General features: G+C 44.6%; 1 protein-coding gene across 1 annotated transcript in view; it reads right to left on the reverse strand.

Moving 5' to 3' along the window:
• Positions 1-16,309, reverse strand: part of nbas (NBAS subunit of NRZ tethering complex) — a 140,243-nt gene that overhangs the window by 31,338 nt on the left and 92,596 nt on the right. The window contains exons 45-49 of the mRNA XM_078289855.1: positions 14,290-14,630; positions 12,138-12,362; positions 8,797-8,999; positions 5,956-6,045; positions 4,605-4,788 (exon numbers count right to left, since the gene is read on the reverse strand). Of these exons, the coding sequence (XP_078145981.1) occupies positions 4,605-4,788; positions 5,956-6,045; positions 8,797-8,999; positions 12,138-12,362; positions 14,290-14,630 (1,043 nt within the window). The remainder of the gene's footprint in view (positions 1-4,604; positions 4,789-5,955; positions 6,046-8,796; positions 9,000-12,137; positions 12,363-14,289; positions 14,631-16,309) is intronic.

Consider the following 16,309-nt stretch of genomic DNA (forward strand, 5'->3'; position numbering starts at 1 on the left):
GACAGGCAGGGAGACAGGCAGACAGAGAGGAGGCTAGGACAGCCAATGTGAACAGACTACAAGACTTTCCAGATCCTTACAGACAGTGAGGATCTGAAGATTTCTTGACATACTGTCAGAGAGGTGTGTGAACAAGGCGATGAGGCAAGGATGGAGGATCACACAGTAAGTGACTCAGATCTGTAGGAATACACAATTCAGCCTTGAAACATGCACGGTCCTGTTATCAGGAAACTTAAAAAACAAAAAAGGAGGTGGAAAGCCAATAATCCTTCAGCGAAATCAGCTGCAATAATCACAGATACTGTAGCCTGAATTCAAATCTGACCAGTAGATGGTTCTGCCAAAACCAGAAGGTGGCATTCAACTTGTTTGTGCGCACAGTAGTCCAAGTGGAAATCATTTTAATAATTAGTAATACTAATAAGGCGATACTTAATTCTCCCTCTCCACAGGGAGGTCAGACGCTCAGGGCGGATGCTTGCCAACATGAATCCAGGTGTTCCGGTTTAAGGATGATCTGCTTACTCGCTCTGCCACCCTGCTGCCCCAGTGTCACAGCAGCAACTCAACACTGTTATTATCATTCATTAATTTGCTTAGTTGCTGTTGCAGGTTCTGCATTTTACTCACCCACAGGAGTAGATACTTGACCGTGTCACACTACATGATCATCTATGCCAGCTGTTCTTCAGATATCACCACAAAATCTGCTCAGATGTGGAAATGGACACTACTGTATATGTGAGGAGCTGCACTGTTTTGACCTGCATCTACTGTGTAAGCACTGTGTAGCCAATTCAATGCATGTTATACTCAGCAAATAAAAGCGATTCTGATCCTGAAAATACAAAAACAACCTGTAGTTAGACTTCCAAGTAACTTTCATTCCCTCAAATCCCCTCCCTCTCTCTTGATCAGTGAACTAATTTCTATAAGCCACGCTCTTTCATGGAATTATATATCTCTTTTCAAAAAACTTTTGAAGCGTCAATTTTTTTTCCCCTTTAGATTATAAAAAATCATTCGAGGATTTCCGAGGCCTCCCAGAGAGTCCTGTGAAATAAGTTTTGCTTTGCTGTTTTGATCCGTCAACGGCATTTTGATTTTGTTGATATAGGGGAGAGAGAGCAAGAAAGGAGTGCAGAGAGAGGGAGAGTAATATACTCTGTACGAGAGAGAGAGAGCGAGAGAGAGAGAGAGAGAGAGAGAAGGCAGGAGAGAATGTTTCCTGATCCACTGCATAAGAAGGGGAAAAAATGGGGAGACGAGAGCTTCATTTCCAAGATCAAAGCAGCGTTTTCTTCAACCTTGTTACTCAGTTACATCTCTTTCCTGAATTAAGACAGACAGAATGTGGGTATATATGTATGTGTATGAGTGTGTATGTGTGTGTGTACATGTATATATGCGTGTGTGTGTGTCTAAATGCATGCGTGCTTTTGTACATTTATGCATACAGCTGCGAGCGTGCGAGCGTGCGTGTGTGTGTGTGTGTGTGTGTGTGTGTGTGTGTGCGCGTTTTTATTTTGCAGCTGCCTTTGATCACAGACGACAGTGCTAATCAGACGCCTTTGTCAGAACAGCAAACAGACAGAGACAGAGAGGGAAGATGTGAGAAACTCCAACTTAAACATACTACTGCTATCGTTTCCTCTCACAAACTGTGGCTTGACAGCCCGGTTGTCATGGAAATCACAGCAGGCAAGAGTCTGTTTGTGTGTGTTTGTGTGAGTGTGCATATGTATGTGTGGATGTGTGTATGCAAGGGAGGGACAAGTATGCAGTGAGTGATGTATGTGTATATGTGTTTACAAGAATGTGTGTGCGTGTGTGTGTGTGTGTGTGTCATGGGTAGCCTGGGGGACGCAGTTAGAAGGGAGTTGTGCTGATTAGTTGAGGGACTGGGGGGGGGCAGAGGGGAACAATACCAACTCCTTTCCTTCTCTTCCCACTCTCCCCTCTGTCGTTTCTCTGTCAAAGCCTGTTTCCCCACCTTTCTCTCAAGGCACACCACTTCTTTCTCCTCCTCTTCCTCCAACCCCCCCCCCCTCCTCTCTGTCTCTCTGGGTGTAAGCTGGCATGATGAGGTCAGAGAGGGGCACTGCCATGTCGCTGGTGTGGCCTTGGGGCACCGACACACTGCATCAGTGCCAGCTCTGCCCACGGCGGTGCCAGCTTGGCCAACACAATTATTCTGCCACCGCTCTCGGCGGGGCAACAGGCAGCGGGGACAATGAGACAACGCTCTAATTAGGAAGCAAAATCTAATAAATAAAAGAGACAGTGCTTGTGTGTACTTGCATATAAGTACGTGTGTGTGTGTGTGTGTGTGTCGGTGTGTGCTTGAATCTGTGAATACATGTCTTTGTGTGTATATGTGCACAGATGTGGACATGCTCAATCTTTGCAAGCAACAAAAATTAGCACACACAGACACATAAGACTAATCAAAGTTAAACAACAAGACATTTGGCTAAGAAATCCTACTCCCACATATAAAGGCTGTTTTTTTGCCTTAGGGAAAGACAAGAGAAAGTAGCACTTCATCTGAAATTAGTCTCGCTCTTACAGCGAGACTTCTTTTACAAGATTAATTAACTGATCCCCTGGATGTAGGCTTGCTTAAGTGTGCACGTGTGTGTGTGTGTGTGTGTGTGTGTGTCGTCAGAGCCTGCCAAATGTCAGGAACGCACCCAATTAGTTAAGGAGGCCGGACCCACACACCTGTCTACCTGCTCTGACAATGGCCCAGAGCTGTGCGCATACATTTACACATTAATTAACCAGCTCGAGCCATTAATTAGTCAGTCGGGAGGCTTAATGAGTAGCCACTCAAGGATAGGTTACACTAGGGAGGGGGAAGGACGCATGCACACCCACGCATACAAACATACACACGTGCAAACATCCAACACGCTCAGACACAGATACATTACACATGCATGCAAACATAAAGAGAGCTTACAAACGCATGCACACATGTACACATACACAGTTGGGTTGCCACATTTTCTACAAGATTTAGTTCAAATAAAACCATTTCTAGAGGAAACGTTTAAGACCAAAGGAGCCTTTGTCGTCGAGGCACTTGCTCTTTGGTCTGGCAGACTTCACTTCTTAAGACCTGTTTCTACAGCTATACTTTTAACTAATGATGTTTCTCTTTCCATTATTGATCCACTATCATGGTTTCTTGGTTCCACTATCATGGTGCCTATCATTGCCTCCCCCATTATCCTTACCTAAATAAGGATAAAATACTGTATGAAGACACTTCTGACTCATTCAGGTACACACACACACACGCATAGGCAGCACAAACGAGTCTATCTTTTACCCCAAAGTAGATAATGTTCCATAACGAGACCGCAGATGTCACCGTTCACATGTTTCATGGTGGGACCAGTGAATCAGAGTGACAGGGAGCAGACATAATATTCCTTCATCCATCCATCCCTCCATCCCTCCGCTTCATCACCCCCGCCCCATTTCTCGTCTGCTCTCCCTCCACTTATCTGCTCCCTCTACCCCATCATCCCCCCGCTCGCAGCCCCTCCTACCCTCCCCCCTGCTGTTTTCCCCTCTTCTTCTTCTTCATCCCTCCTTACAGCAGTACAGTGCCTCCATCCCCCCCTCTGTCTCAGGGCTGAGTGATGTGTGATGTGGCCGCTGGAGCATATAGACTCACACATAAAGGTTAAAGCCTTCTACTTTAACCAGTCGTGCGTGCATGTGCATGTGTGTGTGCGTGTGTATCTTTGTGTGTGAGCAAGAGAGTGTGTTTGATTGCAGTGTGGGTCATTATTATTTAAGCATGTTGGGATACAAGAAAGCAGTGGTGGTAGCCATGAGCATGTGATCTGGAGCACATTCATACATGTCTGTGTCTTTCTGTGTCTTTCAGTGAAACATGCACTTGCTTGTCACAGCATGTTTCAAATGAAAAGACAGTTTCTAGAAAACTCTGTGTGTCTCTGTGATGCTGAAAGAAAAAAAGAGTTGTGCAAATGAAAAGGGAATGGTGAGGGCCATTTCTTAGAATAAGCTTTATTGGAAAAAGCACAAGATTGTGTATATGTGCATGTGCGTGTGCGTGTCTGTGCGTGTGTGTGTGTACATTTGTGTTAGTGTGTGAGTTAGTGTGTGCGTGTAACCACAGTAATCTCATGCTGAGTGGTCCGGTCCTCAAGACCCACATGCTTGCTCCCATTCCCCCAACACTACGCCTTGTTTATCACTATTTCTAAATGCGTAGAAGACTGAAAGAGGCTGAGCTCAAATAGAGGACACCACAATCCACAGATAGATTCATGGAATAAAAACTATTACCTTTTTAATATTTAATGCCCAGCATTCAATGTAATGACCTTGGAGAAAAAAAACAACAAAACAAAACAAAAAAAACACATCCATAGCCATCCATAGCCTGCTTGAGATCAAATGCCAGTGTTCTTGTTTTGGGCATTTGAGATTAAAGTAATTTCTCAAGTAATGCATACTTAACACTGACATCGGTACTCTGCTAGTAAGATGGCTGATGACTCACAGGTGCTTGTGTGTGTGTGTATGTGTGTGTGTGTGTGTGTGTGCATGTGTGTTACCTGTCTATCTTTGAGGACAGCCTGAGTTCTGTAGAGGAGCAGAAGGCGAACGTCGGCGTCTCGGAGACTGAAGTTGCTCTCCAGGATCTGCAGGACGTCGATCCGAGGCCGCACTGGCAGCGCCGCGTCGCCGCAGAACGGACGCAACCACGCCAGCAGGTCATCTGATGTCACCACACTGTCACTGAGAGAGGAGGGGGGAGAACGACAGAGAGAGAGAGAGAGAGAGAGAGAGAGAGAGAGATGGGTACAGATTACACTAAAAAAAAATTCTGCCTTATCATTTATCATCAGTGCCCTAAATTAACTTTTTGGCTCACCTGGTGAAAAAAACTAATTTACCTTCCAAGATTTTTTTTACTAGCTGAAATAATCAGATACTGAGTGAAACTTTCAATAAAGAGATAAGTAGATTTAGAGTTTCAATTTAAAACTTGTTCACTCAATTATACAATGGATCTTTTTTTGTCTTCGTCTTCCTTTTTTTTTTGGGTGGCTTCACATCTGCTATGTGTCGCCAAATGGGAATAATGTTAAGTTTTAACTAATATTAGGCTAGTTAAATAGATAGATAGCTAGATAGATATTTAGATGCTACCGCCTTGTGTAAAGCTGGAGTAACAGGCAGCCAATCAGGAGCCTGTTTGATACAGAGGCATTGCTTTACTTGGAATTGATTTGCTCATGGTCAGAGAGGCCAGCAGGGACAAAGTTTGAGAACAGGCAAAGACCAGAGACTTTATATAACTGAGGCTGTCAAAGGTTATCGTTTCAAAAAGTTAACAGTCAGAGTGGCAGGTTAGTGTACCATGCTTAATCCGCCAAAAACAAATTTGACCGCCGTTTGCTGGGCGCTTAATTTCACACCCGATATTGAGTTGAATAGAGGCAGCGTGAAGAGACAGAGAAGCAGAGTAGTAACTTTGCAGCTTGTGTGGTTTAAGTACTGTATGGCGGCAAAACAAGCACAACTCAGGTGTACGTGCATGTACATATACCCACACGTTTATGGGAGAAAGACAGTGTTTATATGTGTGGTCTTGTTTGCTATTCTTGTGAGTTTTAGACCTTCTGAGAGAAGACATTATTTTAAAGTGAGGTAATTTTGGCATCACTTCTCCTAAGGGGTTTTTTAGAGTTAGGACTTGGTTTTAGGGTTAAGGTTAGAATTAGGAACAGGTTTAGTGTAGGTTTAGGGTAAGGGTTAAAGTTAGGCATGTAGTGGTTAGGGTTAAGGTTAGGTTTAGGGTTTAGGGTTTAAGGAATTAATGTAGCCAATAAAAGATCTTTACAAGTATAGTAAGACAATTGTGTGTGTGTGTGTGTGTGTGTGTGTGAGTATGTAACCTACCCGCTCTGCACATTGTTGTGCACAGCGGTCACCATGGCCTCCAAGACCCGGAGGGGTTGTGGGTAATTTGTCAGGGCATCTGGTTCTCCACTGAAAAACAAACCGCATCATTACAATCGTCTTACACAATGCGCTAATTAGGATAAGACTTTCAAATTACCACAACGTCCAGGGACAACAACTGAGAGGGAATCAAAAGGCTTCTTTTCAGGGACAGTGTGCCGTTAAAAAACATCTCTGGCAGTGAGTAAATCATGTTTGAAGCAGATGCAGCTTTGGAAAAGATAATTGCCGAAAAATTATTTAAAAACCTAGAGACATGAACCAACTGAAAACCATTTAACTCCATCTCCGACGTTTCATGTACACGGGCCCTGTGAGTATTCACCACTGTATAATGTTTTAATCATTTCAGGTTAATAAAAGATGTTTCTCTCTTCAAATAAGGTTTGAATGAGGTCGGGTTATTGGCACCAAATAGTAGGTGTGCTTAAAAGGTGTTTTTCATATGTGATCCTTCTGCAGCGTCATTAGTGTATTTCCTGGCACGGCTGTGTTTTCTGCTGCAGTGTGTGCGTGTGCGTGTGTGTGTGTGTGTGTGTCGCCAGAGGAGGGCCATTTTTCACAGAGACAGAGAAGGAAAAAAAAAAGGTAATTTCCCCTGACTCAACTCCACTTTGCTGCTGGGCTTATGTGTGCGCACACACACACACACACACACACACACACACACACGCACACACATGAAAACACATGTACACATGCACACAACATACAAATGATCTGGCAGGAGGTGGAAAGACGACGCAGCATTTTTAACATCGCATTTTGCCATTCACGTTTTCTCTTCCGAGCACCCAACACACATACACACAAACACACTAACACAGAATAGTTATGACAGATACAAAAGATGGCCATTAGTGTGAGGCTCAGGTATGCCTGCTGCACCGGAGTGAAGGCTTAGAGAGAGCCGAAAACAAGACTGGCTCATTCATACCTGCCAAACACAATGCTTCCAGAAAGCCCCGAAACAACTGACACACACATACACACACACGCACACTCTCTCTCACACACACACACACACACACACACACACATACAGCCACAGAGTCACACCAGAATACAAAAAAGGATATTCATATGCAAGAACACTGAGTGACACATTCAAAGAAAGAAAAAAACTCCAGTGAATACATAAGCCTGTGTGCGCACACACACTCAGACAACACACAGAACACACACACACACACACGCGGGTTTTGTAAGCGTGTTGGTGTGGGAGCAGAGTGAGATCTGGAGGGGAACAGCTGTATCAGCCCGCATTAATTCTGAACAGATAATGAATCAGAGAAAGGGGAAGAGCGTGTGTGCGAGAGATAGAGTGTGGGTGTTCGTGTGGGATAGTGCACACGTGTGTGTATACGTATGTGCATGTGCACGTGCATCTTCTGGAGGGTGTGTGTGTGCATGCAGGTGCCATCTATCTGCATCACGCGCCATTGAGGAGCCATAAAGAAGCAGGAAATGAGGCAGGAACATAATCAAGGCGATTGGCTCTCATTTATCAAGCCAATCAGATGGCCCGATGATATCTGGCCTGTCAGTAAAGCCTTGCTCATTGGTTTGTCAGTATCAGCGCATAGAGGCGCCTATGGCAAAAGGGACAAATAAATGTGACGCGCTTAAAGAGTAAAACCTAACCTGAAAATAAGCTTTAAATGTATGCTGCTTTTACATGAAAGCAAAACAACATCCTCTAAGATGTGTAGTTGCTGTTTTATTATGAGATGTTTCATCAAAGAGCATCAAGAATCAAAGAATCAATATGTTTCCAGTAGGTTGTTTTCGGATGTCAAGGCGTGCGATATCCCAGCATTATTCAAGGCCCTCGAACCTCGCGGCTCTGCAGAGATGCCGGGGTGAATCATCTCTCGCTTCGTTTCGAAATGCAGGAAGCAGGAAGACGCCAATAAAACGCTGTGAGCCCAACTCCCAATGGCAGCTGCTGTAGATACCACTCACCACTCGAGCCATTTGTTTTGACACTGTTTTCCCCCGACACGCTGAGCCCAAAGTGGACCGATATACAGTATATTTTCAGATAACAACCGCAAGGGATCAGGTAGGTGGTGTGTTGAGGTGGCACTGTCCTTTTTCAATTTTTTAGAATGCACACCATAAAGCCTGCAGTTGCGGGTGGAACAAAATATATACTCGCCTACCCGTAATCCGTTTGAAAAAAAATATATGTATGTAATGTGACAAGACAGGTATGAAGGAGTATGTGTAGATGCTAATGTGCTTTGACAGAGTGCGACTGTGAATGTAAAAGACATTGAAATAAAGGCAAAAGGGAATTTCATGTACTGACCTGACAACTTGATTTTCCTCCTGCCTTCGTGAGTGTGTGTGTGTGTACTGACAAGAAGACTTGGCTATGCGCCCTTCTCGAGTTTGTGTTGTGTGTGGTGTGTGTGTGTGTGTGTGTGTGTGTGTGTGTGTGTGTGTGTGTGTTAGTTGGGGGATGGGTGTTCTCTGCTACCCACACATATGACTTGGTGGGAGAGAAACAGCGCACACACATCACCATCCAACTCAATGCAGTCCCAGAATGATTTGTTATGTTTATTATTTGTATGTAATTGATGTTAGAATTGCAGTTGTAGTAATAATGGTGTAGTATTTTTTTTTTTTGTTACATTGATCACATTGTTACATCTCTATGTAATATGCTTTGGCAATACAAATGTTTGAATTTTGTAATGCCAATAAAGCATAATTGAATGAAATTTAAATGAACTGAATTGAATTTAGAGAGAGAGAGAGAGAGAATACCTGAGTGCGGACACTACTCTCTCCACCGCGTCATGTAGTACAGTTTTGACAGACAGGTCCAGAGGTCCAACGGCCACCTGCAGCAGCTCTCCAATTCGATCTAGTGGCTGCCCATCAGTTGCCATGGTGACGGCCAGCTCGTGCACCTTTGACCTCTCGGAGCGGGACAAATCGTAAACTTGGCTGTAACCTTGCAACTGCTCCTGGAAAAAAACAGTAACACAATAAGAGAGGGAGAGTTGGTGTACTGTGCTGCCAACCCATCTGACCTTACAGGAGAGAGATGAAAAAGAAGGAGAGAGAAAAGAGAAGAGAGAGACACAGACACAGAGAGAGAGAGAGCGAGAGAGAGAGAGACAGAGAGAGATAGTGGGAGGTGGGAGACTAACCCATACTTAAGAAACCATACACATAGTGGATTGTTTGCTCAAAAAGACGAAGACGATAAGAAAAGATGAGAAGAGAGCAAGGAATAATGATGAGAGACAGTCGAAGAGAGAAGGGCCAAGAAGAAGAAAAGGAGAGAAAATAGAGACACAGGAACAGAGGACAGAAAAGGAGAGTGAGAAGAGAAGTGGAGAGTGAGTGAGAGGAGAGAAGTGGCGGTGAAGGAGCTGTGAAGTTTGTTGAGTAAAGTTTGTTGTTGAGCGCTGTGTTCTCTACAGGTATTAACCCAGAGGGCGGCACTGGCTTGAACCTGCTCACCCTCTCTATTGTCCTCCACTCCTTTCCTTGTTTTTCTCCCCTCCAATAAAAAGGGCTGAGAGTCTAAATCTGAAAAGTCAGAGATGGTATTTGTTTGGGTTTGTGTGCGGGTGTGCGACTGTGTGTGTGTGTGTGTGTGTGTGTTAACTTAGATGTGAACACTGTCTGCATGTGTGAAAACTTACATGCTCAGTACTACATGTGCAGTAATTCCCAACGCAGCAAGAGACTGCAGTTTGCTGCACTATTAACGTACTCGTGATCTTACCAGAAATACACTGCTTGTAAAATTCACAACTGTAAGTAGTAATATACAGTATATGAATTATGTTTTACTGCAGCACATGAAGAAAGAATAAGTTGTGAAAGTAGTAGTGAAAGTAGTAGTGGCTGGAGCAGTAATGCAGCATTAATTCAAGAACTTGTGCATTGGTAACCGTTAAAAAGGATGTTTCCATCTATCAAAAGCTATTCTATACCTGGATTCAATCTTCTTAATAAACTCAACTTCATTCCCATTGGGGCCACACATGCTGAAAACAAATGCACTCATGGTACAGAACGGCGCTTTGGATAAAAGCATCCACCACCCTGTTTTAATACTCCACCGTATTTCATGCAGTCTATCTAATATCTAAGGGACGTGGAAAGGCTTTACGACAACTATTAACTTCTGATACTAGTATCTGTCCACAACAAAATTTGGGGCCCGTTTTGATCTTCCCACAGCCGTTCTTTGAACACTGACCCACGCTTTGAAAAACGCCGCACTGTACCATGTACAGTATCTGCAGTGTGTAATTTGCTACCCTCATCGCAGGGCAAGGCGCCTGTGGTGGATTCCTCTACGAGCCGGGATCATTACCAGCAGCTAGTCAGGTACACTTGATAAATGACTACAGTATAGCCAAACGGAGCCTACAGGGCTTTTTCTATCTATCTTTCTCTACCTATCTGCCCTTTCCTGTTCCTTATTTCCTCTTTATCTATCTCCGAGGATACAATCGCTTCCAACACGAGTAGAAGGAAAGTTACATTGCTCTGATGTGTGTGTGTGTGTGTGTGTGTGTGTGTGTGTGCGCGTGCGTGCACCTGTGACTTTAGCCTACAGCTCTACCCAATGTGTATTTTTACTGCTTGTATCTTCTTGGTTATTATGGAAAGTATGTGCTTTTTAGCACAGATAAAGCAAGGGCTGCGTGTTATTAACTTGCACAGTGTGGGGGTCAGAAATGACCAGTTTTCATGGGTATCCTATGGTCGCATAGCAACGCTCAGCTCGCCAAATTGTGATGTCCCCTCTAGTGGATCTCTACCCTCACATTTATTTTCACACACACACACACACACACACACACACACACACACACACACACACACACACACACACAGCCACAGGGAGGTGACAGTGGGGTAAGTCAGTGTGACTTTGCTTAATGAGATACAGCATGGTATATATGGCCATACGGCAGGGCTCATTTGAAACAGCAGCCCATAGATTTACATTAATATACCCTTGACTGGTCCCAGTGAGGCTGGGAAGAGCTTAGTCGAGCAGAACCACCCTAGACATATATATATACACACACACAGACATGCGAGTAAGTACAAGCAAGCACCACACACACACACACACACACACAAAAACAAATATACATACACACAGACACAACCTCTATGTCCAACTAAAGGTGATCCCTTAGGCAGGTTAGGGAATAGGATGTGTGAGTGATTGATGTGTGTGTGTCTTTCGTTGGAATCTGCGTGGCAATCTGCGTCTGAGTCAGAAAATCAAAAGTTAAAGGAATACACCAGGTTTTTGGGAGATTGGCTGGTTGGTCAACTTACCACTTACGTGATGGGAACAAAAACACCCAAATCATCCATGTGTCCCCAGTAGATCACTCGCTAATTCCATGCTAACACTTTAGCATAGACCATGTTGAGCAATAGCAGGCGACTAGCTTTATCCAAAGTAAGAACACTGACCTTTAAGTAATAAAAAGTTGTAGTAGTGGGTTTTATTATACGGCCTGTAAATTCATACATTTTAAAAATAAAATATGCACTCAATCTAGCTGATGTAGCCATGGTTTATTTTTGGAACTATTTCAGGTGAGCAACCATGTATTCATCCACTGCACAGTGATTTTTAGCTGCGCACAGTCTCCTATCACTCACTTTGTTTACTTCCTATTTAAACAAGAAATGCTGTCCCTAGCAGTTCAAAACAGTATGTTATTTTTATATCATATTTCTTATGAATTTTTGTGTCCTATTTTTCTCCTACACAAAGCTGCCAAACTTAGCTGCATATCATTTACGATGACTTACCATCTAGCTGTAGAGCTGCTACAAATTCTCATTTTCTCCCTTTTGAGATAATGCTAGTCACCTACTATCACTCAACATAGTGTATGCTACAGAGTTAGCATGGGGCAAACGATCGACTGGGACTCATGGATGATTTTGGTGTTCATGTCCTCATCACTTAACGGGTAAGTTAAGTGATGGGCAAATATCTCAAAAACTTGGTGTATTCCTTTATAACTGATCGTTCACCACACATTAACACAAAGAGGTTTTCCTCACTCTCAAAAACAAAATGGCTCAGCAGGCTGGTAGGCGGGGTTTACCTGCTGGCTGTCTTTGAGTGACAGGATGAAGGCATGGCCCAGAGTGTCCAGGTGGGCCTGCGACTGCTGCAGGTGGGCCAGAGCCTCATCAAAAGCCATCCCTGCTGGGTTTGCCCCATCCTGCTCCACGTTGCCTTCGCCTCCTCTCTTCCTGCTCCTCTCTCCCAGCTGGCGCAGGGCTTTGGTGGCTCGCTTTATCACCTCCGACCTCGTCTGGATGCTCAGCTGGAGAGAAGGGTGGAGGAAGAGGAGGGGAGGGAAAGCAAACGGGGGTGGGGTGTATAATGGTAAGGAGGAAAAAGAAGAGAGAGAGTGAGAGAGTGAGAGAGAGAGAGACAGAGAGAGAGAGAGAGAGAGAGAGAAGGCAAAGAAAGAGAGAAGCACAGGTTACGCACATTAAATTCCAACCCAACTTAACATGGAGAGTTGAAGAGAGGCAGGGTTACCCGATCTGTCTGCGTCAAAATACTGTCAAGGACCTGAATGTGTCTTGTGTGGCTTGTGTGTGAGTTGTGTCTGTGTGCGTGTGTGTGTGTGTATGTGTCTGTGTGCGTGTGTGTGTAAGATCATAGCTGCCAGCCTGGTGTAATTGATTCTACTCAGTGAGAGCAGCTTAACCATTCATGAGGAGAAGAGAGGGCCCTTGGCTGTGGGAGGTTTTACACTCTTGCATGGACGCACACAGGTATTGACAAGCCACGGACACACACACACACACACACACGGTCACACACACCTTATTATTTTGCATTCTCCATATATCTCTGCTCTGACTGACATTTTTCTCTGTCAGGATTGGATGATCACTCAAATGGAGTTTTCAGATAAACCTATACAATGTCCTTGAAGAGTGTGTGTGCCTGTGCATCTGTGTGTGTGTGTATTGTCTTGTTGTTTTAGGCGCGAGTGTGTGCACACTGGTTTGTCTGAGTGTGTGCATATCTCCTCTCCTCTATAGAACCAGAGGCAGCATTCGGAGCCGTCAATTGGCAAAGCATTAGGCAGGGTTTGAAAATGGGTTGGAGGTCTGGCAGGGGAGGATGCTTCCACTAAGGAGGGTATCCATGATCGATACTTCAGAGGGGGAAAAATGCCAATACTCTCCACTTCCCTTCAAAACATCCCCCCCTAAGAGGTAAGCTAAGCCCCAGCCTTCCTTCTCCCACCTTGGCCTCCTGGGGAACGGATCGATCCATTCTGGGGCGCGATGGGGGTGTGAAAGGTCAGGGGCATCTGGATCCGCGAGAAGGGTCAAAGTTTTTCCTTTGAGGGTTTATGAAGGGATAGAGAAAGGAAGGATGATGGGAGAGGGAAGGGGGGGCATGGTGGGTTTGTTAGAGCTAATCTGTGCGTTAAAAAGCACAGTGGGAAAGCAGTGCTGCTGGGAATTGGAGTTTAATTGGCTCTGAAGTAGAGGGGGATCAATTAGCTCTCCCAGAGTCAGAGGGAAGGAGAAGGGGCAGAAGGCAGAAATGGAACAGAAAGGAAGGTCTGGAAGGAGGAGGAAAGGGTGGCAGTTTGCCAGTATGAAAAAGCAGTAGGCTACTATTGATAAGGGGCGCTGAGGCACTTTAAGTTCTCTGCAGGACAATTTTTCAGAGTGCAGTAATTATGTGGCTGACATATCTTGTGCAATTTTACAATTTCTTTTATAAATCATGACTGATATATGCTTTGAGGCAACAGAGTGAGGATGTGAATAGAATAATATATTTAGAATTCGGCGAGGATTTTTGACGTTCCAAAAATTGAGCCGAAGGCATGAGAGACGACAGGTCCGGCGATGGAGAGAAGGGGAGAGAGGAGTGCGACAGTGTGATTTAGTGGTTGGAAATCCCCACAAGCTTTCCTCTTAATGTGGTATGAATCCTGTCTGGGTGGCTACCTCAAGCCAGCTACCTTCTGTGCCGCAATTACACCTTGTCTCTCTGCCTCCCTCCCACTGGCCCTGGTCTGACACAATGATAGAAAACAGAGGCTTCTTCACGCTGGACTATGTCATACCTCTCTCTCCTCTTTGTTGTCTATCATACACTAAACACATTGCAAATACACACACTCTATCTGAAAAAAGTTAGCCAACTTTCAGGGGGAAAAACAGCAAAAACAAAAGCAACACTCCCCACTGTTGTTTGGTCAAATCCAGGCTTACATGGTTGGCTGCCTCAGGGGAGAAGGTGATGTCGTCCAGGAAGCGGACAGCGTCGGCGGGGACCAGCCTGTCCAGGTATTTGGCGCAGGTGTCGTAGGCGTGGAGGAAGTCTTGGTCGGTCTGCGGGGGCCTCTTCAGGAGCTGAGGGTCTCCTTTCCAGAAGAGCCTCCGCAGCCACACTGCGTGGACGGCACTGGAGGACAGCGTCGCCCCTCCGCCGCCGGGCACAGGCAGCCGATTGGCTAGTTTGGAGATGGACAGCACGTTCTGACTGGTCAGCACTGGGTCCAGAGCAGCCAGCGGATCCGAGGATTCGTCGGTCAGTTTACGGTAGTCTAGGCCTGGGAGAGAGAGAGACAATATTTGTTGCATCAAAATGTGGTCAAGCTATAACTTTTGACATTAAAATAACAGGGTATATTATACCTTCAGTCTGTGTGCATATGCCTAAATCCCCCGTTTGCCTGAAATTGGTTTTTCTAATGATGTTCGGGACACTTTGGGGCGCGGCCAGCAGTGCACTGGGTTTTGGCTATCAAGCGCAGGGAGGTCATAGCAACAACAATGGTAGAAAGCAGTAAGAAATGAAAGAACAGCCAAGTTATACATTCAGCAGACAAAACAGGAGTCAACACCGGCGTTGCTTTTTCTATATTCCAGAGTGGATGCCAGAGTGCGATGTTTACAGACGGCAGTTACCTCAGCCTCAGGCTAGATGCCGTTTCAAGATAGACAGCTCATCAAGGTGAGTGACAAGTGTTGGGACGTGAACTTGACCAACTGAGGGAGAGGAGGACAGCACTAACAACACACTTCTGTCTGAAGGCAAAAGGTTGCATATTGCATCTTTAATACTGAGTATTTTCTGAGGGAAACACTTTTTGGGATGCATTTGTAAATATGATCATATGTAAAAACTCAACTAAGTAATAAACTGATTTGACAGGACTCATTAATAAGGTCAGCTTTAATGTGAAGTTTTACATTATGGCAGATATTATATAAACTCTCAAGATAAACAATACATGGTGGATGCATATATTAATATATTAATTAATATATCAAATGATTTGACTTTACAAAGTGTCTTCAGTAAATTAAACTTTTCCTCCACTATACTTTCAAACATAGAAGCATGTACACTAAAAAGACAAAAGGCCTCTTCAGGCATTGTGCATATTAGCACATACAGTATATCTACATGCCAAGGTAGATGGCTTAATACAAACTGTACAGTGTGAAAAGCCTAACGTTCAACATGCTGAACCCTATCCAACAGTTCACTATTCAAAAGGTGACACTTTACAACAAAGGGCAACTGAATGTACTGTATGTGTGAGATGTGAAAGTCTGTATAAACCATACTCTACTTCCCAGGTAATTACATTGATTTGATGTGTCAGAAAGTGGGACATTATGTTCAATTTGCCATTACATGATAGAACTGATGCACAGAAACCAGAAGGGAAAAGGCTGATAAGAACAACAAAGATTGCGTGTGTACAGTGTGTCTGTGGATTTGTCTGTCTCCCAGAAAGTGTGTGTGTGTGTGTGTGTGTGCGTGTGTGTCTGCCAGTGGTGTGCTCTTGGTCTCCAATGCTATCAGACAGACACATTACGGTGGCAACACCACAGCCCGTCTGGGCTTTAAATATTTAACACTGGTCTGCCTGTGGGGAGGGCTCTGTCAACACTGCTCTGAATCCCTCTATACACACACACACACACACACACACACACACACGACCATGTACAGACACTGATAAGCACACACACATTAAACGCAGACAGCCACAGACAGACACGCAGACCGTAGATAAGAGTTACATGCACTTACACATGTACACACTCTCTCTCTACCTCTTCCCCTTTTTTGTTCTATCTCTCTCTCTCTCTCTCTCTCTCCCCCCCCCCATCCACTCCTCTCTCTGTCTCTCTCTCTTTTCCACGCCCAGACATCTTGTCCCACAGTCTCATGAGAGCCCTCTCAGACAGTCACCTGATACTGTGTCTGAGATCT

This window comes from Centroberyx gerrardi, chromosome 18, assembly GCF_048128805.1.
Source record: "Centroberyx gerrardi isolate f3 chromosome 18, fCenGer3.hap1.cur.20231027, whole genome shotgun sequence".
NCBI lineage: Eukaryota > Metazoa > Chordata > Actinopteri > Beryciformes > Berycidae > Centroberyx > Centroberyx gerrardi.